Source organism: Diadema antillarum, unplaced genomic scaffold (genome assembly GCF_040938485.1).
Source record: "Diadema antillarum isolate AM-2024a unplaced genomic scaffold, OU_Dant_1.0 seq00001697_RagTag, whole genome shotgun sequence".
In the NCBI taxonomy this organism is placed as follows: domain Eukaryota; kingdom Metazoa; phylum Echinodermata; class Echinoidea; order Diadematoida; family Diadematidae; genus Diadema; species Diadema antillarum.
In genome coordinates, this window is record NW_027272388.1 from 232,778 (window position 1) to 259,854 (window position 27,077).

The 27,077-nt window shown below is 40.8% G+C and overlaps 1 protein-coding gene across 1 annotated transcript in view; it reads left to right on the top strand.

The window, feature by feature from the left end:
- The window catches only part of LOC139711725 (uncharacterized), a 121,649-nt gene that overhangs the window by 29,021 nt on the left and 65,551 nt on the right, over nucleotides 1-27,077 (top strand). Inside the window, exon 2 of the mRNA XM_071623583.1 lies at nucleotides 8,001-8,246. Within this exon, the coding sequence (XP_071479684.1) occupies nucleotides 8,001-8,246 (246 nt within the window). The remainder of the gene's footprint in view (nucleotides 1-8,000; nucleotides 8,247-27,077) is intronic.

Sequence of the window (27,077 nt, forward strand, 5' to 3'; positions counted from 1 at the left end):
TGTTCACAGTCAGTGTGTAGATATAATCAATTAGATACATTTTTATGAATTTCTCATAAAGTTTATCGGGAAATAAATAGAGAATAGCCATTTTTGTTTGCATGGTTTTCCAAAACTACACACTTTGTTTCTGGATATTTCAAAACCGATTTTCATCAAATAAACTTTGAATTCCTCTTAGAATTGTATGCTCTTATAAACATTTCATAGAGTAATTTGTAAGTACTGGTACTAAGTAAAGTTAAAAGCTGAATCCTCACCTCAACCAATACTATACCAATTTTACTAATACCATCCCTTTAAAGTCTTCAAACTTTGATATTGTATCATGTGCGATGCCCTAGCTCCAGCCCCTCCCCGCCCCCCCTCGCCATTTGCTCTTTGAACCATCTTTGTTCCTCTGTACATATCCCTTATCTCAGAAACTACCTTCACCTGCTGCAAGATATGTCTGTTTACCTCCATTCTTCCTGTTCAGTTACAGCCAGGGGGAAAAAAAAAAGAAGCAAAACAAAGCAAATAACAGTTGGAAGCAAAGTCTAGGGAAAGACAAGAAAATGAACCGAAAATGTGACACCAGGACTTTGACAAAGCATAAGTAGTTTCCTTATCAAAGCTGCACAACCATGTCTGTAAACAGTCTTTAGGGTGAGGGAAATTTTATTCTGCGGTGTAATTCCTATCCCCCCCCCCCCCCACCCACCCACCCAATTGGAAGGAGAAGAATGGCTATGACCTACATTGAGGTAGATTAGAAAAAAAAAGTCATTGAGGGAAAAGGGAGAGCAAGATAGAGATAAGATACAAAATAGAAATAGGCGTAAATGAGTCTGAGGCCGCATTGCTTCGCTGCCTGACAAGTATGTATCTACTTGAGTAATTTTTATCCTGGCAATGGGCCAGGTTCCACGTCACCGCTGTGCCGTGTGACTCGTTCTATATGTGGCATGTGTATTTTTTCTCTTTTTTTAAAGGGGGGGGGGGAAGGACGAGGTAGATTGGGGTTGCTATTCATCCAGGTTTCATTTTTGGTAGCATGAGGAAACGATGTCCTGTTCCTCGCTAATGAGCATCTGCTTAACTAGGACTGTTGCACGCAATATGAGACTATCTGCTATTTGAGCATATGATAGCAGAAGCTACTAAGTAAATGCTTCTTGAAAATATTTTTAGTATGGTTGTGTGAGAAAAATATCTACTGTAAAAGTGCCGAACATTATATATCAATATTCATATTGAGTGATAGTATTCGGTGCATCCTTTTCCTTAGTGTTGGCTTGAAGTTGCGTACTCCAGAACAAGTGCTGTCTGTTTTGGGGGAAAGTTCATGTGAAGGTTCTGGGGACCATTTCATGAAACTTTTTGTTAGTGATTTACACCGACAACTGTTAAAAGCTACTGAAATCCTTGCGTCTGATTGGCTGAGAGCAAATTTGTCGGTGAAAACCTGCGACGAACACGTTGATGAAACGCCCCCCAGGTCATTGTGTCAAGAAACATTTCGAGTATAGTCCTGTAAAGTTATATGCTAAATTTCATGTGTGGGGCTGACTGGAGAATTACCTGTAGATAATGTGTCTAAGCATAAGGAATGATGCAGTCATGCATTGCAAACCACCCACAATTTCTGCCTTTGTCTGCATTTCTTGTACACTGAACAACTGCAAAGCCAGCAATGCTGTATTGGCCCAACATCACTTCCATGGTAAAGGCTAAGTTTGATGACCATTACTTATGTCAAACTTTGCTCTTTGAGCAGCCTGTTGAATGGGAAGATTTCAAAAGATAGCTTCGGCCTTTTGGGAGTTCCACCCATCTTGTAGTTTTATCATTGATCAGCACCAGCACCATGTGTTGGTGTGATGTTAACGTCATGAGAACAATACACATGTGCATATAGGTACAAGGTTGCTGTATATCGACTCGTTTTTGATAGCGAGGTGGCAGATTGTGTTTGTTAGCACAGCCCCTTTCACCAGCCACAATGGACTGACGACACTTTACTGGAGCCGTAGTTCCCAGGTACCATGTATTGTGCTGTTAGTAGGCATCCCGGTTGTCTGGTGGTTTGTAAATTCTGAAAGGCGAGGGTGGCGGTGTGGTTGGGCCATGGTGGAAGGTTACAGGTTCAAGTTGCGACCTTGCTGCGTGCATCCTTCACCAGGCAAAGTCCTGGAAACCACATCTCCATGTTTTACTGATGTCTTTTCCTTGTATAATTCACAAGCAGGAAAGAAGGGCTTGTAAATGCAATGTTCCTCACTGATTAAGTCTCAGCTGAAATGGGAAGAGAACAACTGTATGATTTTCGTCATCGTTGTTGATGCTAAACATTGATGTGTTAGGCACATCTGATTTTTATCGTGAATGGGTACGGGAACATGAGTAAGGGAACATTAGGCTCTCGATGCGTTGACAGTGATTGAACAACTTAAACCGTCACTAAAAGGGTGTGTTCCCGCCAAATGTCAACACATCCACTACTCACAGAGAGTCTAGGCGTTTTTTTTGGTTTTGTTTTTGTTTTTCTGTTAGAGCCAGCACACAACGCAGACATGATGAATATGGTGCCACATGTTTCTGGTATTTTTGTTTTTTTATGTATATATATATTTTTGGTCCCCTTGTTTTTGCAGCACGTGTTGGGAAGTTTGCAGCTTGGCATGAGTCATAGGGTCAAAGGTCAGACAAACAAACATATTGCGCCACGTTAACAACTGTGATCAACGCCTCGCTTGATGTTTTGATCAGGTGACTGGCTGGAATGAGGGACTACCACCCCCCCCCCCCCCAACACACACACACACACACACACACACTCGCACATTATTGCTACTTCCACTACTACTAGACACATGCCATAAATAGATTACTTTTTACTTAATTCATATTTCCCTGTGTTTGCAGCAGTTGCGTCTCAACCTCATTTGGCATCTGAAATGCTTTCATATTTGATACACCTTTGAAGTTTAACAGTAAAATAATTTTTAAAAAGGCATGTGTATGCTTGTATTGTTTGCCTGGTGTAGAAAATGATGGAGAAATTAAGGAAATAAATTTTAAAAAAAAAATTCTGAAAAATGCTGGATGAAATATGCTGATATTCCTAACTGCAATAACCTTTCTTTCATTTACTGAGTATTCCGTATAGTCCATGGTATTTTCATCATGTATTTTTGTGGGTTGACTGTACACTGATAAATATCAACAAGTGCCTCCCATATCATAAATGGGCTGTAAATTGTTTCCAAGTGATGAGAAATCACTGCTCTTCTTTATGTATGAAAACAGATAAAACACGTTTCTTAAACAACTTGCAAGAGTCAGTTTGCAAAATATTATACTTGCAGAATACATGGCATAAACAGTGACTGCCCTTTTTTGTTGTGAAATGTAGGCAAGCCGTAGCAATTAAAAAAAAAAAAATCTTTTGTTACCAATTTTATGTATTTGTTTGTGTGTATTATGCAACATTTGGTTTGGCATAGTGTAGGTTCTCTTTATACAATAGGAAATATCATTGTGGAGAATCAAAGAAGTAACTGCCACAAATTGGATGGTTGTGTTGTATGTTTCATGACTTTCACCCAAATGTTGCAAATCATAGCCGGATGTACACCATGGGGCAGTAGTGGGAGTGAGTGGGAAGTGGCCTAGTGCCCTCGATTTTTCTCCATGTTGCTGGCACACCATTTGCTGATCATTACACTCCTTTGCTGACTTAACATTAATACTGTGGTTATGGTGTATTCTTCCTGTGGAGAGATATTTTTAACTCCTCCAGAGTGTTAATGATGAGCCATAACACATGTTCGAAAATATTCAGATGTCAATCGTTTGTAAGAATTTAGTCTCAAAGTTGTATGGAGACTTTTTTTTTGGGGGGGGGAATTGGATGATGTAGAAACCATCATTATGTGTGTTTTAGGACGGACGCAATTAATATCAGATGTAGTGAAGGGTTTGTGGTTGCAGTTGGCGCGAGATGACATCGATCACCTTTGCAACTGGAGGAGGATGTGTGATGCAATAAAATCTCATCTTACTGTCCGTGAAATTGACTTCAGTTGTTATTGCATCGGAGTGCATTGCATAGGATGGTTTGATTTCTGCCCTTAATCTAGATGCGATGTCCACCCTGGTACCCAGTAGGCCGTGAAAAAGGAGAGCTTTTATGCCATTGGGTTTAATTGAGGCTGTGGCCTCTGCGTCCAGTTCATTTGCCGATTTAATTAGTCACGCGGGAGCCAATCAGAATTCGGCTCTCGGGCCGCTTGAGTGTGATGAAATGCGTAGCTGGTGCGGCGGCGCTCGTGAAAAATAAATCATTCATCCTTGTAGGTTTTTTTTCGTTGTGTTGCATTGGTTCTGTGTCAATTACCCGAGACCAGCGTGAGCCGTGGGCGCTGCAAATTAGCGCTGGTGCTATTGTCATGTGACCCACATGGAATTGTTGGCCGGGCGTATTACTTTCTGATGAGAACTTGGCGATCGCTGATGGCAAGAAAAGGTTAGACGTAATTAAAAACAGATGAAATGAAGCGACAGAAGCACTCTACTTTTCAAAACAGGCAGACAGTGTCATGCAAGAACATCACTGTATGTCCTTTTCAAAAATAAAGACTAACCAACCTAGCAAATAAACAATGAAATTCCGTTGAATAAAAACCTTTGAAGAGACTCCTTTGGTGTGAATATTTTTTTTCCTTTTGTTCCTTTTCCCTCTTTGTATTGTTTATTTGTGTATAGTGCTATTGCATACACACATAGTTTGTTTTTGTGGTTTGTGTGCTGTATACATGCATCTTTTTGCAGTAAATATTTCAGGTTATTTCATAGTTGTGGTTGGCATACGTGCATATAATGCTGGAAGAAGGGGGGGGGGCATTCAATGATGATACAGTCAGGAAAATTCTGGATGTCATTCAGGCTAGTTCGATGGATGTTCAAGAGCTAACACGCGAACGACTTTGTTCCAGGCATATGTGCACTCGGCCTAGGAAGTTACTGGAGTTTGAACTTCCAGCAAATATTTGGAATGTCAGCATTGGACATACTTGTTTTTTAGCCTGACCTGCACAATCGGCTTTGTGTTTGGTTTGCCTGGAGTGAAGTGACACCATGTCCTTCAGAAGTTTATCATGCAAATTAATTGACCCGCTCTCTTGCCCTTTATCTCTGTATTTCTCTATGGCTTTATTTTGCTCTGAGGTGTAACCAGCGTACTAGAAAATGTTTCAGGTTTTTTTTTTCACGATTCAGATTTTGCCTGTTTGGATGCTTTATGAAATTCTTCAAAAAATCTTTTTTTTTTTCAGTGTGTGTGTGGTACTCCGTGGTACTCATCAATGAGAAAAAAAATAATAAAACAGGGATGACTATATTTGTACTAATCAAATGCTAAACTATAGTGACAGTTTACAAGGTTTACGCAAAAAAAAAAAATTCATTCCAAGACTTTTTGAAGTCCAAAGTGCTTTCCCGTTCACTGCGTATCTTCCAATGAACAGTGAGTATGCATTTGAGACAATCTCACACTTGGAGAATAATACCTGCACATTTTGAAAGAGAAAGTCACACCGAGTATTATCTCGATGCGAAGAAGTGTGCATGTGAACATATGTGCTTATGGGTCCCGATTTAGTTCAGCATTATATGAGGGAGAATATAAAACCAGAAATCAAGAGATGACATTTATTGTATGACACAAGTAGTGTTTCAAAATGTGGCAACTGGTTTTACTGCCCATTTGAGAGTATGTCTCTGCTTTGCAATGTATTGCCTTGTTTCCTTATTTCCCGCACTGCTGCGCCAGTATTGTAGCAGTGTTTTCTGAGATCGTCCCTGAGCAGCGCAGGGGTGAGGCGTGAATCTTTTCCCCCCCTTTTCTTTTTTGAGCGCGATCCCTTGGTAAATATGCATTACCAGTGGGGCCAGGTTGCCTGGTGTTTTGGTAGATAATCACACGACCTTTGTATGGCTTGTTATACTCCCACGCTGTTTGTATTGCATGCATGTGCCATCAACAGAGATCCAAAGACAGACAGAACGAAGAATAGAGAGAACGAGAGAAACCTTCTGCCTTTTACTGATAGTAGCTCCCCAGCTGTGACTTCAGTTCATTATAATATGATTTCTCTCTCCCCCTCCCCCATCTGTATGTGGTGAGATATGAGCATATCTGTGCTAGTGTAAGCCAAGTATGACATCTTATGTAGTTAATGTGTTTTTGTATTACTTTTGTCTGTGAGAGAATTTGAAAACCATACGTGTGGGATACGTTTCTAGCGTGAAAATGCGAATGCAAATTGAGGTGTGGCAAAGGCTACATGCGATTTTTTTTTTGTCTTGACTTAAATAGTCTCTAGTTACCTCACAGAGAATCAAATGACATGTCCGAGGCTGATATTGGTACTGCATACGCGATATATTTAGCAAGTCTAATTAAATTCTTTGCAAATCGGGACTTCCCGACAATTTTAAAGAGAGTGATTAAATTTGTGATTGTTGAGTAGGCTTACAGTGCTCAGTGGATGGAGAAATCAGTAATAGTCACCCATTTTCAGGAAGCAAAATGAGTGATCCTGCATTGAAAACAAAAATGCTATGTACACTTCATATGGAAGTATGAAACAAATGCTGAGAATTGACAGTACGTACATTGTATTCCTAACATATTGCAGGTGATTCGTACTAAGCAGACATTCATGGGGCTTGTATTATTTACATTGTACTACAATAGTACACGCACAAACATGATTTAAACATGTGTGCATGACTATGATCACACGATATGCAAGTGTTGTTATGCTAGATGTGTAAGCATGTTGGAATCAGAGTTGATATTCTTGCATGTTGTTGCATTTGTAGATTGCACCAGACAATAAAAACCCTTGCAAAATAAATGACATACATAGTAATTATTCTCAAACTGTGGCTCCTCCTTATTAACCTTTTTCGTTTCCAAGCGAGCGTCTTGTTGCAGTTTGAGAGTTAAAGTTGATGGGTAGAAATTCCTCCCCCCCCCCCCCCCCCCCCACTTTTCAATGTCTGCCAGTGCCCCATCCATTGCTGTTTGGTCTTTCCATTGTCATTAACTTGTCAGCCCGTTATAAGTTTTGTGCGGCTGCAGATGAAATTAATGTTCCACGCTGCAGTATAAAAAGCACTAATGACCCCAGAGTGTCAAGAATGGGTCGTTTCAGAGGTCAAAATAGGGACAAACAAAACAACGACAACAAAGCCTCCACAACGCCCTGGAAAACCATAGTGTATGTGATTATATGGGTGTGAATTCGTAACATTAAACAGTGTTTTTTTTTAATTTTGTCTTTTAAGCAAAAATATTTGATATTGTCCCTCCCATTTATCACCAGTGACAATCAGAACTATAAGAAATGTCTTGGCTATTCAAATGTCTGACTTCAGTGCTGGTTCAAGCCTGATTGATGTGCAAGAATGAAAATAACAAACAAACTTTACTTTGCTGCTGTATATGTATGAGGAAGTACAGCACACCACGTGGGAAATCACAGCAATCAGAGGAAACAATTGCTTTTGATACAAACACTTTGATATTGAAATTTCTAACGTATTCTGTATGATTGATAGTTTGTACCACTAATCTATATCAGTGTTGGTAGTTTTAAGAACACTGTACCCAGGATCTACGTGCTCTCAGGGTATTCCTTATGCTTTGAATACAAAGCCAGCAGTTCCCTTTCGAAGAACCAGATTTTTCGTGGTTTAGTGCATTATTGATACACTACTAGTGTAATCTTAGTGGTCAAGTACTATCTAGGTATTCCTAGAAAGTAAACCACTAGCTATAGTATTAGCAATCTTTTTTTATACCCCCGTATATGCATAGTGTATAAAGGGGGTATAATAGGAATCATTTTTTTTCTGGTTGTTGATAGCAAAGTAACAAAAAATAATATTTGAAGGTTTGTTTTACCGTCATTTAAATCAATCTCTTTGTTTTTCTCTGTCTTCAATAGGTATGGCCGTGTTGAAAGTGTGAAGATTACTGGGAAGCGTGTGGCAGACGGGACCCAGTCGGCGTACGTGGATTTTGTGGATATAAACAGCGCCACCAAGGCGCACGACGCACTAATCAAGATCGGCGAGCGTGACCTGCGGATAGAGTACAATAACCCGGACAACACAGAGGATTCCCTTATCCCAGAGAGGGACTATGAAGTCATACACGGACGGCACTCGCGTTACGACACGCGGCGTGACGGGTAAGTTATCGGAGGTGGCGCCCTCTCTCTCCGTGTGTGTGCATTTTCCTCCTCAGCGCCGAGAGTCCGAACCAGAGCCAAGTATCCCGAGGACCTCCCCCTCCTGGTACCATATTGGATATTACCCTGGATATATACACACCTGTCTTCCTGACGGACAGCGCTTTCATCGGGGGTGGAGTCACTGCTGGTATTTGGGCACATGTAACACATACTAGTGGTTTGCCCTAAATGTTGAATAAAAGAGGATTAATGATATGACAAGTAGATGCATTTCAGGCAAATTTTGCATGCATGATAATTGCATCCATTGAAATTTGAGTTTGTAATGAAGCTCGGGTTAAATGTCAAGTCTCAGTTTGTTTAAAGAGCCACTGGGTACAACGCATTGTATGCATGCTACCAACCATAAACACGAACAGATAGGTGGTATAAATTGTTATAATGGCATTTCAGGCCTTGTTCAGGTTATTCATATGATGTGTAAACTATGTCAGACATACTATTGACCAGTGTAGAGATTGTACTGATGGGTTGGCACAATCAACGTCATATAGTGCGCTGCATAAATTCAACTACTAGTATCCCCTCATCACAGCTGACTTTTGATGAGCAAAACATGCCCCGCCCACTAACCCTTAAACACACGCACATATTTGTCCACGCAAACGGACAACGACAATGTATGCCGTGACATTTATGTGTGCAATGCATTTTCTCGACAAGTTAGTTCCTGGTTCGTATCCATAGCATGACCTACAAGCCATCTGTGAAGCTCAAAGAGGGAAGTGTGTGACTGAAAGCAGGTTTTTTTCAATTTGTCATAGAGGGTGTGGAGCCTGTTTTAAGTGGAGTTTGTTGGGCCTATTAAGTAGAATGCTCTCGACTATCATAAAGTTTTGCTTTCATGCAGTTCATTTAGTTGCAAGTTTCTCTGTGCAAAACACGATCTTCCTTGGTTATTAATCTGCAGTATTATGACCCCAAACAAATACACACAGTCATACATAGACACATAGATATGCTCAATTACCCTAGCAAGTCACTGGGCCAGCAAGAATCAAGACATTTGCCAGGCTAGGCAGTGACATTCTATATGTTATTTATTAGTACATGTGGTGATCTGCTATGAAGCAGCAAAAAATAAATTCTCACCCGTGATCTCACTCCCAAAGAACGATTCTAATTAAGAGAGCCCGAAAATATTCACACACAGAAATGGGTTTCCCCTGTGACCAAAAAGTGCAGTGACCTTCCATACCCCAGCAATGTCGGCCTACCAAACTCCATATGCTTGTCAGTCAAACATACTGTAAAAGTGGAAATTTTCGTGGTGTTGGCATTTTCGCGCATTTTGCACAACCAGAAGCTAGCGCGAAAATAAAAGCACGCAAATATTTTTGCGTGCCATATGTTCCAGCAGTTGATGTCTTGATTTCGTGGAATTAAAAACTTGCAAAACTCTTCTTACCTGGCCAAGCGCGAAAAATTAGTCGCGCAAAAATATCCACTTTCATAGTATGAGGTCCTACATTGCAGCTCCTGATACGCTAGTATCCATCATGAACATATATATCTGTAGGTCTACTAATTATGTACCATCATACATTTTCTGATGAGTGTATTATCTATCTTATCTGAAATGTATGAAAGTCAAGCTTAGCTTTGCTTGCTTTATGAAGTACAGTTCAAACTGTTGTGATTACAATAATGTAGGCCCTACTTGGGATTGAGCAAACCTTATTTGAAACATATCCCCAGATAATTTTCGGTAGAATTTTGTTTTTGAAATGTGGTTTGGAGAAAATGGTTGAATTTTACTATTAGACCAACAACACATTTCTCTCTTTGTGCTTGAAACATGCATCTAGAACATACACTTGTATAATGCAAACATTTCAAATTTTGTTACTAATCTGAAAGTGCTAAATCTTATCCTGCTTACCACATCTCAACAAAACCGGCTCAATCTCTTAGAGAGACAAACTGGGAGTTAGAATTGGCTGAATTTAGTGTGATTTAAACCGACTTGTTTTGATCGCAACCAACGTGAGAGTTGAAATTGTCTCGTTATTCAGAGAACTGACGTGCATTTATAGAGGAAGAGAATAGAAATTGAAACCGACGAAAGTGAATAGAATCGGAAAAGGCTAAAAGCAAAAAGCCTTGAACATCACGTTGCAATGGATTCCAAAATGTCAACTATATTGGCAGTTCGGCTCAAAGCGGTGCTGGAAATGTTAATGTATGTGCATTGTTCATGCGAACTACAGTGTCGTGGGAAGAGGCAGTCCGGCTTAACCATGTTATGTTACACGAGAGGATTTTGTAGATTATGTGATATTTTGAAAGCGAGGCTTCATTCTTGAACTTGTCAGCACACTCACATTCAGGAGTGGGTGGAATAATATAATCTGCAGCCTCGTTAAAGCAAGTCAATACACATCCCTGCTCCCTCCAAAAAAAATTGTGAGGACAGCCTGTGTGTCTGTGGATCACAGTTTCTCTCGAGCCATAATGTGCCATTGTTTTTCTCTTGTACATTCTTCTTCTTTTTTTTTAACTTTATAGTCTGAGAATGGTGATGCTTCATGCAACATGTCTGTGTATGGTTGGTGTTATGAGAAGTTTGGGTGAATAGAGTAACACCGCACAACGCACAGCTCTAGTACACAAGCCGCAACAGAGCGTGTGTTGTGTACGCTACAGGTACACAGTTTGGAGTAGGTCATTCCATACGGCATATGGTGCACGAAGGCAGGGCCGTGTACACCGACTCTATTCACTCAAGTTTCACTGGAGTATAGTATACAGATAGGCAGTTTCACAACTGGTTTCTGTGTGGGCGGCGACACATACCCAAATAAATCAAGCCAGCACACACACACACACACACACACACACACACACACACACACACACACACACACACACACACACTCACACACACACTCACACTCACACTCATACAACGCTGAGGCTCGTAACTGCTCTCTTGCAAAGATTACCTCGAGCATTTGATAAATGGAAAGGGAGAAAGGGTAGGAGAAAGTTTTGTGAGAGAGGGAGAGGGAGAGAGTGTGTGAGAGAAATATATATCTGGCATATTATATGAAATATAAAGTGAGAGAAAAGAGAGAGGGAGAGAAGGAGGGAGAGATAGACAGAGATAGACAGCAATATATACACACAGCTTTCACACACAGAGGAACTGTTGGGTTTTATGCAGTGCATTGAGTGTGTGTGAGAGAGGAACATGCCCGTTCTGTGTAATTTAATCTATGATCTAGGTTGTTTACAGTTTTCCTGCTGATGGCGGAGAGGCCCAGCGCCAGGCGCTGTTAGAAGGGACGCGGGGTCATAGCTAAACCCAATCACAAGCATCCTGTTCAGCGATTGACTCAGCGTGAAGCTTCCACGATAGCATGTCACGCGGAGGCCACAGCTATTTCCAAGCGTATTTCTGGCACACACACACACAACACACACACACACACACACATGCACACATGCACACATATACACAGCACACAGGATCCTATTCTCTTACTACACATTCTCTCGCTACCTAATGGCCTTCAACGCATCCTGAGTGTGTGCTGCTGCCGGTGCATACATTATACAGTCGTGTGGGAGTGCTGTGTGCATTATGAAGGGCAGCTGTTACTAGTGAGTGAAAACGTGTGCTGCTGAATTATGCCAGTGTGTGTGTAGGGGGACCCATGCTGTAACTCCCTTATGAAATTCAGGGACGACCTCAACATGGTCGTGTCACAGGAAAGGATTGTTTGTGCACAGTAAGGGATGACCTCAGTATTCTTCCTGTGCATTTCCTAATGCGTATGTTGTCAGGCAGTACAGTAGCACACTATGCGTGTGGTTGTTGTCGGCATATGGGCTTCAGCATTACTCATGTCGCTGTATGGCCTTATTGGTAGAGGTTTAACTACCAGTATTAGAAATACATACCTCATTTTAATATCATATCCTTCAATGACATTGCATGAACAGTTACAGTTTGTTAGATATGCAGTTGATAGTCTGGGAGCTGGGTGGTTCATTAGATTGCAATTTGCTAATGGATTCTCGTCTGGATATATTCAGGTCATATGTTTTAATCTACCAGTGATCCGTGTCAGTGCTTGTATGTGTATGGCGGTGCCAGACGAAGGGTGTTTGTTTACGCAGTGACGACAATAGCGGTTTGATTAATTTAGCATCATTATGGGTATTACAGCTTGATATGCCGAGTCTCTTGTAATGAATAGAGTGAACGAGAAAGAGAGAGAGAGAAGTTGATGGAAGTAAAAGAAAAGAGAGCAAATGGAGGAAAGATGTTTTGATAAATAATGCTGTCTTTCTTCACAAATATAGATTTGATATATTGCTTTATTTTGCCATCTCTGCTATTGGCAGTATTTCAGCGAGTCTGTTGATTCATGGGGCCTAAAACTATGGCTGCCATTACAAAGTACTCTAGTAATCAGGACTTGAGTGATTTGAGAGGTACGGGACATGCATGCATGTTGTTTGTAAGCTCTAACGGGCAGGATTTTTTGGCTGCGAGAGCGGCAGCGGCATTATAGTCATCTGGCCGTTCCACCATGGCCCAGGATTCTCAGAGCGGCGAGGTTAGAGGGTCCAGGGGGGTGTCATTGGGAAATGGCTGATCCAGTCTTAGTCACGTGCTGGGGGTGAGGTAAATGAGCGGTGCACGGTGACTTTCCACAGTTGCTCACAAATTAACTTCATCACCATCCTGAAGTAGTCTGCGTGTCACTAGGAACAGCTGTTCCCTTGCACACAGAAGGTACTATCTGCAGTTTGTAGTGGGGCCATGATAGCTTTCCTTCTTTTTTGGGGGGGAGGGGGGAGGTTGGAGGGTGGTAAGGAATTCATCAATGGAGCTGCAGAGATACAAAAATAACAGCATTTTCAAGACAACTTTTGCAGCAGGGCGTAGAGTGTAGTTTTGATTCTTCTTGTGGGGATCTGCCTTTCTGTCACTTTGCCGAAAACTGACTTCTACTCCCTAACCATGCTTGACCAATGGATTGATTGTTTGCTTGCTCTGGTAAACATAATACGGCCAAGAATCAGTGGGGGTCTCAGCACTTCATGATTGCAGTTGAACATTTTACCCAATTTGCTTGTCAATGATGAAAACAGATTTTACTGTACCCATTGCACTAAAATTCGAATCCACACATACCAGTATGATCATGCACATTTACGTTCCAAGAGCAATGCAACCCAAGAGCTTTGAAAAATATGATACCCTCCATATCCTTCATTTAAACAAAGGATGGACATTCAGATTTCTTTATGTACATATAGTGGCACATTTCTTTGAGTTTCCCTTCATTCACACATTCATCTATTTCTGTCAATTTCCCCCCTTTAATGTCTGCATAGTGCTAATACATTTGATATGGAATGCTACAATCATGACTAGTGCAATATTAATCCTGTATTGATCGTTTGATACCATCAATTCTATCATATCTCTATATTAGTTTTTCAAATTTGATCAAGCCCCCGGTCACTATTTTCACAAGATTTCGGGCATGCTCGGTTTGGCTGACAAATTTGTACGATTGGCCGTTAGTCGGACATTTCTGTCCATATGAACAGCCACAAGAAATTTAGGTATTTGGATCACGATCAACATCCCACTATTTTGTCTGTGTAAGTGACACTATTGAAAAGCTTGCCACGTTTCGTGATCTATTCTGTCATGGTAAAACAAACATGCACTCCGACAGTCCTAGCTGAGTGTGGATAGCCTTGTTGACAGACTAACCCGAAAGCAGAGCGTGTGGTCCATTAAAATATTTGATTGTTTTTGCCACGTGTAGGGCAAAATAATGGCTTTGATGGAAACATGAGGGAAAGCTTCTCATTCTGGCAGTGTCATGCTTATTGAATATCAAGGGGGGGGGGGGTGGTAATGGTGATGGTGATTATAAGCTCACCATTGTCTTTGTGTGGCTGGCTCCAAACCTATAGACCGTGACATTTTAAATAGGGAATGTACTGTGAAGGCATGCACGGCAAATATGGAAAATTTGAGCGGCAATGTGATTTTAAAAGAATGCAGTTCTGTGATATTATTTTGAAAGAATACAATTCTGTAATATGATTTTGAAAGAATACAATTTTGTACTTATGATTTTGAAAGAATACAATTCTGAGTGTGAAGCCATTCTTATTGAATATTTCTATGTATTGTAACATACAACATGTACTGTAACTATGTACTCTCCTCCATCAATATCTGTTGCAATATGATTCAACTTTTCAGCAATTTCATGGGAATAGCATGTATGCTTTGATAGCAAGAAGGCAATGGGTTGGCCCATAATGTGTGGAGGTTATGATACTTGTTTTTGTTTTTGTTTTTTTTTCTGGCCCGGTGAGATACCTTTCTTGTGATGGTATAGTATGCAAAAATAGCAAACTAGTCAGGTTGTTTTGGTGCAGCCCCTGTTTCTTTCTGCAGCCCTGTTCTTTACTGTCTATAGATTTTGGCAGGCTATGCAAATCCTAAAGTCTATACATTCCAGTTGTACAGTCTCCACTATAAAGGAGATAAGAGATTTTTTAGTGTTGTCTGAGATCACTCTGTACAGAGCAGAGAAGTGTATAGCGTTGGACATGTAATGCCCAAGAGTGCCAGAGTCAACAAAAGTTAATCCTGGATTTCAAACTCCCCAGGGCTGAAAAATTCGAACAAGGTGAAAGGAAGGAAGTTCAAAAAACAGAGGAAAGACTGAAAAAAAAAAGGATATCTAGGGCCTACATGTACAGTTCAGAGGAAAAGACAGATTTTGTTAGCGTGGCTCTTGTGTGAGGATCAGATTTGTGGATAGCCTTTGTTCAAGCCTGAAATACAAAATTTTATCCGTCTGCTCAGCAATGGTCGTGTGTGTTCTTGTGCCTGTGCGTTGCCTGCAAAATTGATTGCGTATTAAAGTGTGATGCACATACATTTTGTATACTCTGTGAACTATTTACAGTCCTGCATGACAAGGTGGTAATATTTTGTGTTTCTTTTCAAGTTGGTTCTGTTAGAAGTGGGAGATGCTCTGAAATGCTGCCAGTATTACATGTTATTCTAGTCTTCATGATAAATTGTTTGTGCCTCATATTTTCTAGATATAACTGGCGAATTGAAATTCATAATTGTAAGACAATTTTGCAATTGAGATCGACATCAACGTAATGAATATTGGTGATGAATGTAGTTATTATTCCTTTCCCAGGGAGAAGTTAGTTGTTACCATGGAAACGATGTATGCAACATACCTGTGTTATAGTCTCCATAAGGCGAGGTAAAAAAAGTTTAATTTCTTTAGTATTGGCAAGAATGAGCACAGAGCAAAATATAAACAGTGTACCATATAATATTACATTGTAACCGTAGTGCATCATTGCCCATTGCTTTGCATTTTGCAAGATCAAATCAGTCTCATACAAAAATCCTCAAGATTAATTTGAGCGGTTCTATCTTTTCACTCTTGAGAGATACATGTACATGTATGTATGAGTTAAAGATAGGGTGAGCACAAAATTTCAGTTATTGATTACTATTATATATTGATAATTATTATTATTAATTTTCTAAACCAATCACCTGCATTTCCATGATTTTAACACATGACACATGGTTACCATGTGTGTACCCAACCTTTTCTTTCTGTTATAATTGGCTGGTTCATGATTTACGAATGCATTCATCTTTCTGGACTGATTTCCGACTACCAACTACAAACAGTTGTTCCATCCTCCTGAACATACTCAATGCATTTCTGTCCTTGAAATCAAATTCACCAAGTATACTAATTACTACAGTACTAGTCATTGCTTTGTGTATAAATTCTAGGGTTAAGCTAGGAAATAATGTAGTTTATGTAATAAAGGTGTACATAAGATTTGAATGTGTTGTATTAAAGTGGTCTATTGTCTATTTACATTTAATAGTTTATAATGCGTAGGCCTATGACATATATACACAAAAGATCTCTACAAATATGATATGTAGTGTCCAAGTAACCAAGTCGGGAAATATTTGCAGTTGTAAAGTTTGTGGGGGAGATTTTTTTCTTCTTCCTGTACAGAACTGTAGGTGTGGTTAAATGCTAGTATTGATATCTTTCCAATTCAATTTGATTGGAGACATTCAGTTTGCACAGTTATTGTGTGTGCAATGCTTCACAGATCCTTCATTAGTTTTTAGCTTCTCTACTGTTCTTTTCCAGATTTTAATCAGTCAGCAGCGGTGTGTGGCAGCCTTGTGTAGAGACAGTAGAGTGTTTGCCTTGTAGCTGTCGTCTGCTGTGAGCAAGTATGAGCTGTCTGCCTTGGTTTCCATGGAGATAGATAGATAGATAGAAAGAGAGAGAGAAAGAGGTGGAGATGGAGAGGGAGGGAGAGAGTGTGTGAGAGCTCATGTGAAATGGCTGCACTGAGCTCTTCTGCTATTTTTCCCCATGCTTTAGAAGCCAACCAGTGTGAGATGAAATAGGCAGAAGGGTCTTTTGTGAGGGTATGTATTGAAGGAAAGCGAGGGCCCAAATCCTCTTTGGTTGCCAAGATTTATTCAACCTCTGACATTGGAAGGACAGGAGGGGGGAAAAAAGCCTCAAGAATTAAAGAAGGATGAAAGAAGAAAGAAAGAAAGAAAAAAAAAAAAGAAGGAGCTCACTTCTTTATGTGCAACTATTTTTACACCACATTCAGAGTTTCTTATCATTTACCCAGCGCCCACCCCTGCCGCTCTTTGCCTCACTGTCTCACGTCTCGCTTCGCTCTCGGCCTTGTCAGGGAAATGGTTGTTGGCTAGAGCTGGGCTTGTTACGGGGAACAAAGCACATAGTTCATTTTGTTGAGAACTACCCTGCTGTAGCAAATTAAACATGTCCCTGGCTCTATTTGCGTACTATGCTTCTTGGCTGCATTTCTGCACTGGGCTGCTCTGATCCCGCCTATTGTTTGCCCTGCCTGGCCCGGTAGTATGCACTGTGGGCTTGTCGGGGTTCCCACGGAATGTGCTCCCATGTATTGTTATTTTTTCCGCGACGACCCACAGGCTTTTTCTATGCGATCGGGGCCTTTTTAAAAAATATTAGTCCGGGGGAGCACTGCACCGGGGAGGCTGGTGGCATGTCTTTGAAAGAGAGAGAGGGTCTTGCCGGTGAGTCTGCTAGCATGTGATCTCCTCGGGATACCGACCACAAGCAAACCAATGTCCGTGACACACTCGCACAGACACTCCGTGCTGGATTAAGTTGAGACAGCAGTCCGGGCATGACGCATCGAGTTGCTTCGGTGGCGATGAAACGGCTCGGGGAACGTGCAGGTCTCAGACCGGGGTGTCTCACCACTCATGGAGGTTTGCCGAACTGAATAGATACCTCTCCAGGTAGCACAGAAATGCCTGCTCCTTGCCGGCTAATTCATCCACAGTGGCTGGCAAGTTGGGCTGCCTCCAAGGGTTGGGGAGAGAAAACATCCTATACTCAAAGTGTTTTGTGTTTACTACATGTATGGCGATGATAGCCAAACTGCTGGGAATTGTTGAATTTTTGCAAGTTGGGTGGAAGAAGCCAGCAATGTGGGAATACATGGAGGTACCATGTGGGAATAATGGAGCTACTTGTATCTGAGCCGGAGGGGAGCTTTTGTGCACTATCTCCACCGGAGGACAGGTAACTTCAGTCGTCATCATTTTTATTTTTCTTTGAAATGCATCCACATACAAAGCTTTGTACTTCTGTGTGTATGGCCACTAAAACCATCAACAGTTGGTCAGTAGAAAGATGAAAAATCAAGAGGAAGGAAAGAAAGTGGAAAGGAATCTTACTTTGAGTAAAAAAAAGGAGCTGGATGGTTCGTCGGACTCTGCTGTTGATTTCTGGGATAAGTTAATGAAAACGAAAATCCTTGTAGAGAGATCAGTTTGCAGATAACCATGAGAAGTAGCAATTGTTGCAAACAGGTGCCTTCTGAATGTAGGCCTAGGTTGTTTGCTGTCTAGACTAAGTGGCTCAAAGGTTGTGTACATTCATGGCCCATTCCCTAATATAGGATAATGATTCCTCAGCCATTTTGACAGAGGTAGCTGTAAAAAAGAAAAAAAAAATCTCAAATGAGCTGCGATAAAATACATGATAAAATGATATGAATTTACGGTACAGAGATTGATGTCCCATATAGTTTTGTTATGATTCATATACCTACAATAAATAGTATTTCTCAAAATAGTTTTAATATTTCATTATTCAGGATGTCAAAGTTTTTAGATGCTTTTGACAAAGAAAGAAGAAGGAAAAAATGGATTAATGTAGCATTTTTCCCCCCAAAGCCTTGCCAGTAAGTGGCCTAATTTTAGTGAATCCCAATGATGACAACTCTTTACTTCATATCAAAATTTGTCTGTAGATAGTTAAGCACATAGGCCCATTTATAATTCACACAATCTGCACAAAGAAAAGAAAAAGGGATTTAGCCGACAAAATTGATTGACCTGTCATCATTGAGATGCCTTCCATGATGTAAAAGTAAATATCAAAGTGTAATAGCACCTGGCACACCATTGCCAGTTGTGTGAATGTTTGCAAAACGTGGTCAGGGCAACACCTATTTGTTCAAGTTGGCTTTGATGAATGAAGTGAAGTCAACAGAAACAAAACAGAAATCGCCATGGAAACAGGACAAACATAATCATATGGAATTATAAATAATAAAGAAATGTCTTAGAAGGCAGTGTTACATCATCACAGCTTTTTTTTTGCTCATAAATATGACTGTGGTGTATATAGCTAGGGAAAACATCTTAAAAGCATGAATTACATAATTTTTCTTCTTTGCATAAGATTTCAGTGAAACTTCATTGTCAGGTTTGTGTGACTTTCTCGTACATTGTTGTATCTAATGGAGTCATTCACTGTAATTTTGACATGTCTCTGGCAGATATCCCGCATGAGAGATCTGTAGTTTTTTAATATGTACATACACTATGCACAAATAGTCAAAATAGTTCAAGACACATACAGTCAAACCTGCCTTAGCGGCCACCTGTCTATAGCGGCCACCTGTCTATAGCGGCCACCTGGCTATAGCGGCCACTGCAAAATCCCCCCGAGAGAAAAGCCCTGTTTAAGACCCTGTGTATAGCGGCCACCTCTCTAACGCGGCCAGCGGCCACAAATTTTGTTTCCCGCGGGAGATATTAACCTGTCTATAGCGGCCAAAAACTCAATGGAGCCGTAGCCAAGCCGATAATTCAGCGTATTTTTCTGTTTTGGTAGCCGTGCGAGCGGCGTTCAGTGATCGCCACCGCTGCATTCGTCCCTCATTCAGTCATAATAATGCAGGATTCTTCACGACAATAAACATGCTACTGTGCAACAATTTCATATACACCGGAATGGTTAAATGCATGAAACACACGGTGTATGCATACGTACACACATACACTGTACATGTACATGTAAGGATACAACGATGATACATGTACATGTAAGCAATGCACACAAAGTTGGATTACCTGTCTATAGCGGCCACCTGTCTATAACGGCCACTTTTTCCGTTTCCCTTGGGTGGCCGCTATAGACAGGTTTGACTGTATTAACTTTTAGTATATTGGAAAATAAATTGAAATATTAGAACATTTCTTTCCACTTGGTATTGTTATGAAGGATGATGTAAAATCGTTTTATCTATGATACTCTAATATTAGATGACATCTGTAATGATATTGTAATGTTTAAATTGGTAAAACTTGGAGCAAAAGTCAAACATTATCCATTGTTAGCACAGTCAAATAAATCCTTGCCAGAAAAATTGCATTTAAATACATGTAAACGGAAAGTTTTGTCATTGAATAAAGGTATAATTTCTTTATGTCAACGAAAAATGTATTGGTATGAGTGCTTGTACATTATGAATATCGTCTGACAAGTGAGTTTCAGTAGGCTAGTTTGTAATTCCGCTTAGCACGTAAGCAGAAAAAGGTCATTATTATGTAACAACGTTTGTTGGTTTTTTAAATTCACAGAGATAAGCATACTGTGATGTCATGATTATTCATGACGTAATCCGTAAAATGGTGCTTACCAGCACGTCCACCTGACAGCCAAAAAAGTGCTCATTAAAGTCCAGTACAAATACTTATAGAAAAGGTTTATTAATTCATTCAATGCAAACAATGAAATTGGAAATTGATGGGCCCTTCTAGTCAGCTGGGCCCTGTTGTACTAACATGGGAACCAGTTGTATCATTGAGCTAAACAATGAACCCAAAGTTAGGACAAATTCAAATCAGACTTAGTTGGGAAGGATACATAATCTAGACAATCAAGCATTTTATAAAGTTGTGGCAAGTTAGGCACAAGATTTGTTCCCAAATTACTTCGTGGAGCAGTTCCTCACTTCTGAGCAGGGATTGATTGCTTCCAAAACTGCTTCTAAGATCAGTTGAATTGAACTTGGGATTGATTTTAGAGTTTAGCAAAATAGCCTTCTGGTCTACGCAGCCTGTTCATTTTTTGTTTGAACATGAATTCCATAGATTGTTGCATCGGGCAAGGTTATGCAGATGTCGCTATGACAATGAGTGAAAGTGCCTAACCAACTGAGGAAAAAAGATTGGTCATTGGTCCAAATGTGCACATGAACTGTTTATGAACTGGCTTATTGCCCTGGGCGAGTTGGTGTGCTGGTTTTGATATGACGCTGGCTGTATTATCGATGTCTGGGTTGATTTTGTGACTTGTGGTTGAGGCTAGTTAGTACCCGTCCTATCTGCAATGAGCTGCATTCTGTCACTTTGACCTAATGTATGAATTTACTTTAAATCTATTTTAAATATTCATAAATCTATCTAAGGTTGTATTCATAAATCATTTGATTAACCCGTTCCTGTTGAATATAGGCCTATTTGATGTGCTCTGTATCTATTTTGCACAGGTCTGCAATTTTATATGTTTGGGGACACATCTTTTAATTCAATATCTCTGTATAGAAACCTCACACTCTCCAGATTTCTCTGGGACATTACCAATACAATAATCTATGGTGCAAGAAAATAGATGTTTGTGTACAGATGCACTTTGACCCTAAGCATCACATGTAATACAACAAGCACAGAGTATAATGCACCATGCCCCCAGTGCTGTAAAAGAGAGTTCATACAGTGGGACTAGGGGAGTGGGAGGGGCCAGGGATCTGCCTGGAGGCAAAGGCAGCAGGGTTGCAGGTATGAGGGCAAGGACGAATTTGGCCCTTTTTTTGGATCAACTCCAAGCCTCAAATGTACATCCTAAAAGGTGTCCATGTCTCGTGTGCTGCATACTGTTTTTTTTCCCCCAGGATATTGTCAATATTACTGCCATTTGTGTTTTTACATAATCATACTCCATGTTGTCATCGCTAATGTATCACTTATTATACAATGTAGGTCATATTTTTGTTGGTACTGAATATTACTGCCCCTCAGTATTGGGCTTTATTCATGTATTTGTGGTGAAATTTGTGAACAAGAAAATGAGAGCGAGTGATGGTGTGAAAAAGGAGGCTAACAATGTATAGAAAGATTATCTGTATTATACATAGTCCTGGGTGGTTGCTCTTTGATGCTTTGGAGACTGTGAAGCAAGATATTTTCATGGAGCCGATTGGAACCGATGGCCTTTTTCCCGTCATGAAATTTTTGCAAATTGCCACTGGCATTCAATGCATCATGTAGTGTAGACAAGAAATTTCGCATGCATTTTAACAGATCGCGGTCTTGGCTCTCGCGAAATTCATGAAATTAGAATGCAAGCGAACATTTCTAGTTTTACAGTTTATAAGGGGTGACTAGCACACCCTGCGCATGTCTGTATAGTCAGGGCTGATCGTCTTTCCTCCTCATGACTTGCTCAGAGAAGTTGGAAAACTAAAGACTGCCGAATGAAAACTGAAATGAAAGAGGAATAGATGATTTTTATGTTGCTTTTATACCTCTTGTTCCACTCCGCGCCAAAAGTCTGAGCAGTATTATTTTTGCCTCCGCTAGTGGCAGCCGTATCAGTGCTAGATGGATGGTTGGTCTGCTTCACAGCAGAACGCCTCATCCGATGCAGGTGCGATCTAAAAACGTCCTGCGTCCCATTGACGTCACCGGCCTGATGTTTCCCCCGCGGTTGTCGAGGCAGATCAATATGACGTGAAGTTGCGCCGCTGTCCTGGTTCCCTCTCGCCCTCCCCTCTTCCCCTTCCCCCTTCCCCCTTCCCCCTCGCCCCAAATATGAAAACACAGGCCAGTGGATTATGTATGTGCAGGAGCAAAGGCTTTTTTTGCTGGTCCCTCTTGTTTTTTTCTCCCCCTTTGAAGATCTGATCATTCGAGAGCTCCTGATGAGATGGAAAGAGTGTATAATGAGGTGGAAGGAATCTGGGAAAGAAAGAATGAAGGAAGGAAGGATTCAAAAAGAAGAAAGTTGAATGGAACCCTAGTTTTGTCAAATCTGATGATAGATTAGCAGCATCCAAAAAGGTGGAATGTTGGGGGGGGGGGGGGGGTTGGGTGGAGAGTTGGTCGCATTTATAGCATAGAGGAGGGGTGAGTGAGAGAGAGAGAGAGGGAGATGGGTTGGGGCTCTCAGGCTTGTAAATACTGTATGCGCCATATATAAAGGGAGTCTGATTTTTTCAGCGAATCAGGACTTCCCAACAATTTCGTGTAAATTTTGTAAAAACTGTAAACGCCTTATATTAAAGGGATCGTATAGTTTTGGTTGAGACTTAACTTCAGGTTTTTATCATTTTTTTGTGAGATAGTGAGAAACCTCTTATGAAATATGAAAGAGCATGTAATTCCAAGAGGGATTCAATTTTTATTTGATGAAAATTGGTTTCGAAATGACCGAGATATCCAAAACAGAGTGATTCTAATAAAGTGTGGGACCCACCTTTTATTATGATCATTTTGTTTTACTTTGTTTTTGGATGTTTCAGCTATTCCAAACCCGAGTTTATCAAATAAACTTTGAATTCCTCTCAAAATGGTATGCTCTGTACTGCATGTATTTCATAAGTGTTTTCTTGGTATCTCGCAAAAAAGTTAAAGCTCAATTTTCATCTCCACCAATACTGTACCAAGTCTGATTTTTTGCGAATCCGGACTTCCCGATAATTTCATGAGGGGTTAAATTCACAGTCGGGGAGTACAGTAATGAACGGAGAAATATGTGTGCATATTGCATCATGGTTGGGATCAAAGTTGTTATTTTCGCACGTTCGTAAATTTGTGAATAGCATTCGACTCTCGAAATTTTCGAAAATAAGAACCTCATGAAATATATGATTATATAACAGTAGTTATACAAGAGAAACCTATCTCTTTTGTCAAGTGTGAGGATGAATAGGTAACTAGTAGTAGTGTAATTTGAAAGGGTAGAATAGGTTTGGTGGGGTATAGTGTATAGGGGAAAGGGGTTTGTGAAAACTTATTTATAGGAGAGGGGGACATTTTGAGTAGGGGATATGGAGACAATATCCACTTTCTGTATGCACCGTATATTTTGCTGGGTTTTTATTTTTAGCAAAGTTCACAAGTTGGGCACTATCTGCAAATTTAAGAGTACATGAAAACATCAATTGATCTCAACATGAATGTTACATGCATGAGTACATTTCTACATCTGTTGCTGTACTCCACTATCAGGAATTTAACCGCTCACAAAATTGTCAGGAAGTTCCGATCCAAGAAAAATTTGACTCCGTTGAATATAATGCCGTATTAAGTTTTATTAAATACGATAGATTCTGAAGAGTGCTAATGCAGAGAAAGGGGTTGACGATAATGAAAGGAGTGACAAACCCAACACAGTTCATAATCGTAAAGTTGGGAAGGTGGAATGGGCCTTGGAAGATTGCAGTGGATGCTTTGAATACATTGTATTTCCAAATCTTGTTTCTAAAATTGCACATCCTATCGTATACTGTATCATATGTTTGCAAATCATTGAATATTTCCAAATCTTGTTTCTAAAATTCCACATCCTATCTTACTGTATCAAACGTTTGCAAATCATCAGGAGAGATTCTCATTTGACATCAGTATTATTAAGTTGTTGCTCATGGATTCTGTTGTGAAAAGTAGATACACGCTGCTGTTTGTGTGAAATGACTGGGTACACAGGCACTATGAAATTTCCTATGGATAGACTCTGCCCAGAAATGCTGTGCATGCTCTCAGCAACTGCAAACGTTGCGCCAGTACCTGGCACGAAGCCATGAGTGAAATACCGGTCTGATGGGTGGAAGAATTATCCTCATCCTTTAAGACGCCGCCTCCTGCTAACACTGGATGGATTTGTTAATACCGATCCTTGCTCGTGATGTGCATGCGGAGTCCTGTCTCCGTCCATGTTTGTGTGTTGTGTCCCCGTCCGTGTGGAAGACCTGGATCGATAGTGGCATATATGTCAAGAAGAAAGAACGTCCATCATGCCGTGGTGACCCTCCCATCTCGTTTCCCCATCTCGAAGTCGTGAGATGTGACCCCCTCCCGCGTCATGTTCGGGGTTTTTCCACGAACGCAGAAAGGGCAATCTGTTTTGGGCCATCACTGGATTCCCAGCATCTCTAACCTCAGCCCTCTCCCCCCTTCCTTGTCATGGTTGAAAATATTCTCTCTGGAAAGAATCCCCTGACATAAACACACTCATGCTCGCACGTGCGCGTGCACACACACACACACACACACACACATTAACCGACATTAACTGATATACTCATGCATATTCATACAGAAGTAGACAAGCACCACACACTCACACATGTGCTCACACAAACAAACAGAATCTCCTTTGTAAGGGCTCCTCCATACTCCACTGTTCCGCTCTTGCCCTTTAACAAAAAAAAGAAGAAGAAGAAGAAAACGAACTCTGTCATTCCTCCTTAACTTCTCCTCCGATCTCTGAATTCCGCTCCCCCTCCAACCACACATAGCTAGCATAGCTCTCCCGTAGCCAGTCGCCTTCTTTCCTCCAACATTCAATAACTTGATAATTACGAAATTTAATAATGCGCCCCGCTGTTCCTCCAGGGCCGGTTTTACGTGGGCTCCTCCGTCTTGTTCTCGGTCTATCGCTCGCTCGCTGGCTTGCTTGCTTGTTGTCTGTGACTACTGTTCTTTTCCCCCATTTCTCCTTCTTTGTAGCTCTTTCTCCCGTGTTCCCCCCCCCCCCCCCCAACATTCTCCATCGCGTGTGACTTCGTGGAATTGTGGAGAATAAATCATGATGAATTAGTCTGGAGAGAGAGTGGGGGAGGGGGTTCAGTCGACCATATGTGGCCAGCACAGAGGGAGGCAGCATTCTTGGGGTGTAGTTAGAAGTGAAAGATGAGGAGTAGTATGTGTATGTGCATGTGTGTGCGCGCTTGTATGTTTGTGTGTGCATGTGTGTTTGTGTGTGTGTGTGTGTGTGTGTGTGTGTGTTTGGGGGTGCTTCGTTAATTGTTAATATTGAGGCATGGTAGGAGGTTTGGGGAGGGGCAGATGGAGGGGGGGGGGAGGATAGTATGCAGAAATCTGCATGTCAGGTTACCCGAAGTTCAACTGTGGTCGTTGCCTTGCTGCATACATTTTTTCCCCTTCTTTTTCGTGGTGGTGGTGGTGGTGATACATGGCCCTGTTCTGTACCCGGTAGGCATTTACTGGGTAGATACAGTCATCAACATCAAGACTTAGGCCTACTGTTTATGGGGTTTGATGCACACATTTCATGGTCATGGTTTTCTTGTTTATGATTATGGGGTACCATCTTCCTTTTACCGCTCATTTCAATTCATGTACGTACATGTATAGGTATAAGGTTAGTGTTTTTTTATTTTACAGTTATATATAAATGTAAAATGAAAAAGCACTAAGAAAACAGTTGAAGAAAAATATATGTTTTCTTCAAAGAGCAGGTAAAGACAACAGATGAAAACATAAGTACATTTTTACAATGTGTGACATGTAGGACCTATGTTTTTCTCATAAAAAAATAGAAAATGTAGGCCTATTTGATGAAAATGTTTTCTGAAATTATTAGCATAAAGATAGTGTATGCACTTTCCCTAAACAAGTGTGAATCTTGTCTTTATTTTTCGATTTTCATCTCTTCTTTTTTTTTTGGCCATTTTACACTGTGTCAGTTTTTAATTATTTTTGGCATGCAGAAGCTGACAACTCACCATGGTATTGTAGCCGCTGCCTCCCCTTCCCTCCCTACTTTGCTTATGGGCTAATAATCTGTATGCAGTCCATTGCCCTGTTCTATCCTTTCAGCATTTTGAGCACGCGTGTGAGCCTGTCTGTTCATTAGCCGGTCCTCCCAACGTCCTTCCCCTTTCCTTAGCGTGAATGGGGCGCATCATTAAAGATTCCCACGCGTGCTGGTCTATGGTCGGAGGGTAGCCTGGATTCAGGAAAGATAGATATTTTCTCGGGAGTATTCCCAGCCTTCTATCGTTCTCTCTCTCCCTCTCGGCAGTCGGCCATCATGGCGTCCCTCGTACGTAGATGAAGGATGTGTTTTCGGGATGGGATGAGACTGGATGAGAGGAGTTTGAGGAGAGAGATAGAACGGGAGGGAATAGACGTGAGGCTGTGAGCTTGCCTGGCCAAACTTGCATTTTACGCTCGTAGTAATGTCAAGTGCTTCCTAATGCAGAGATCAACCAATATTTGCTTGTCTATAGATCCAAGGTACAATGTGAGGTAAATACTACTACGTATTACTAGAATGCAATGTACATGTGTATGAGCTACAACATGACGGTCATTCAGAAGAC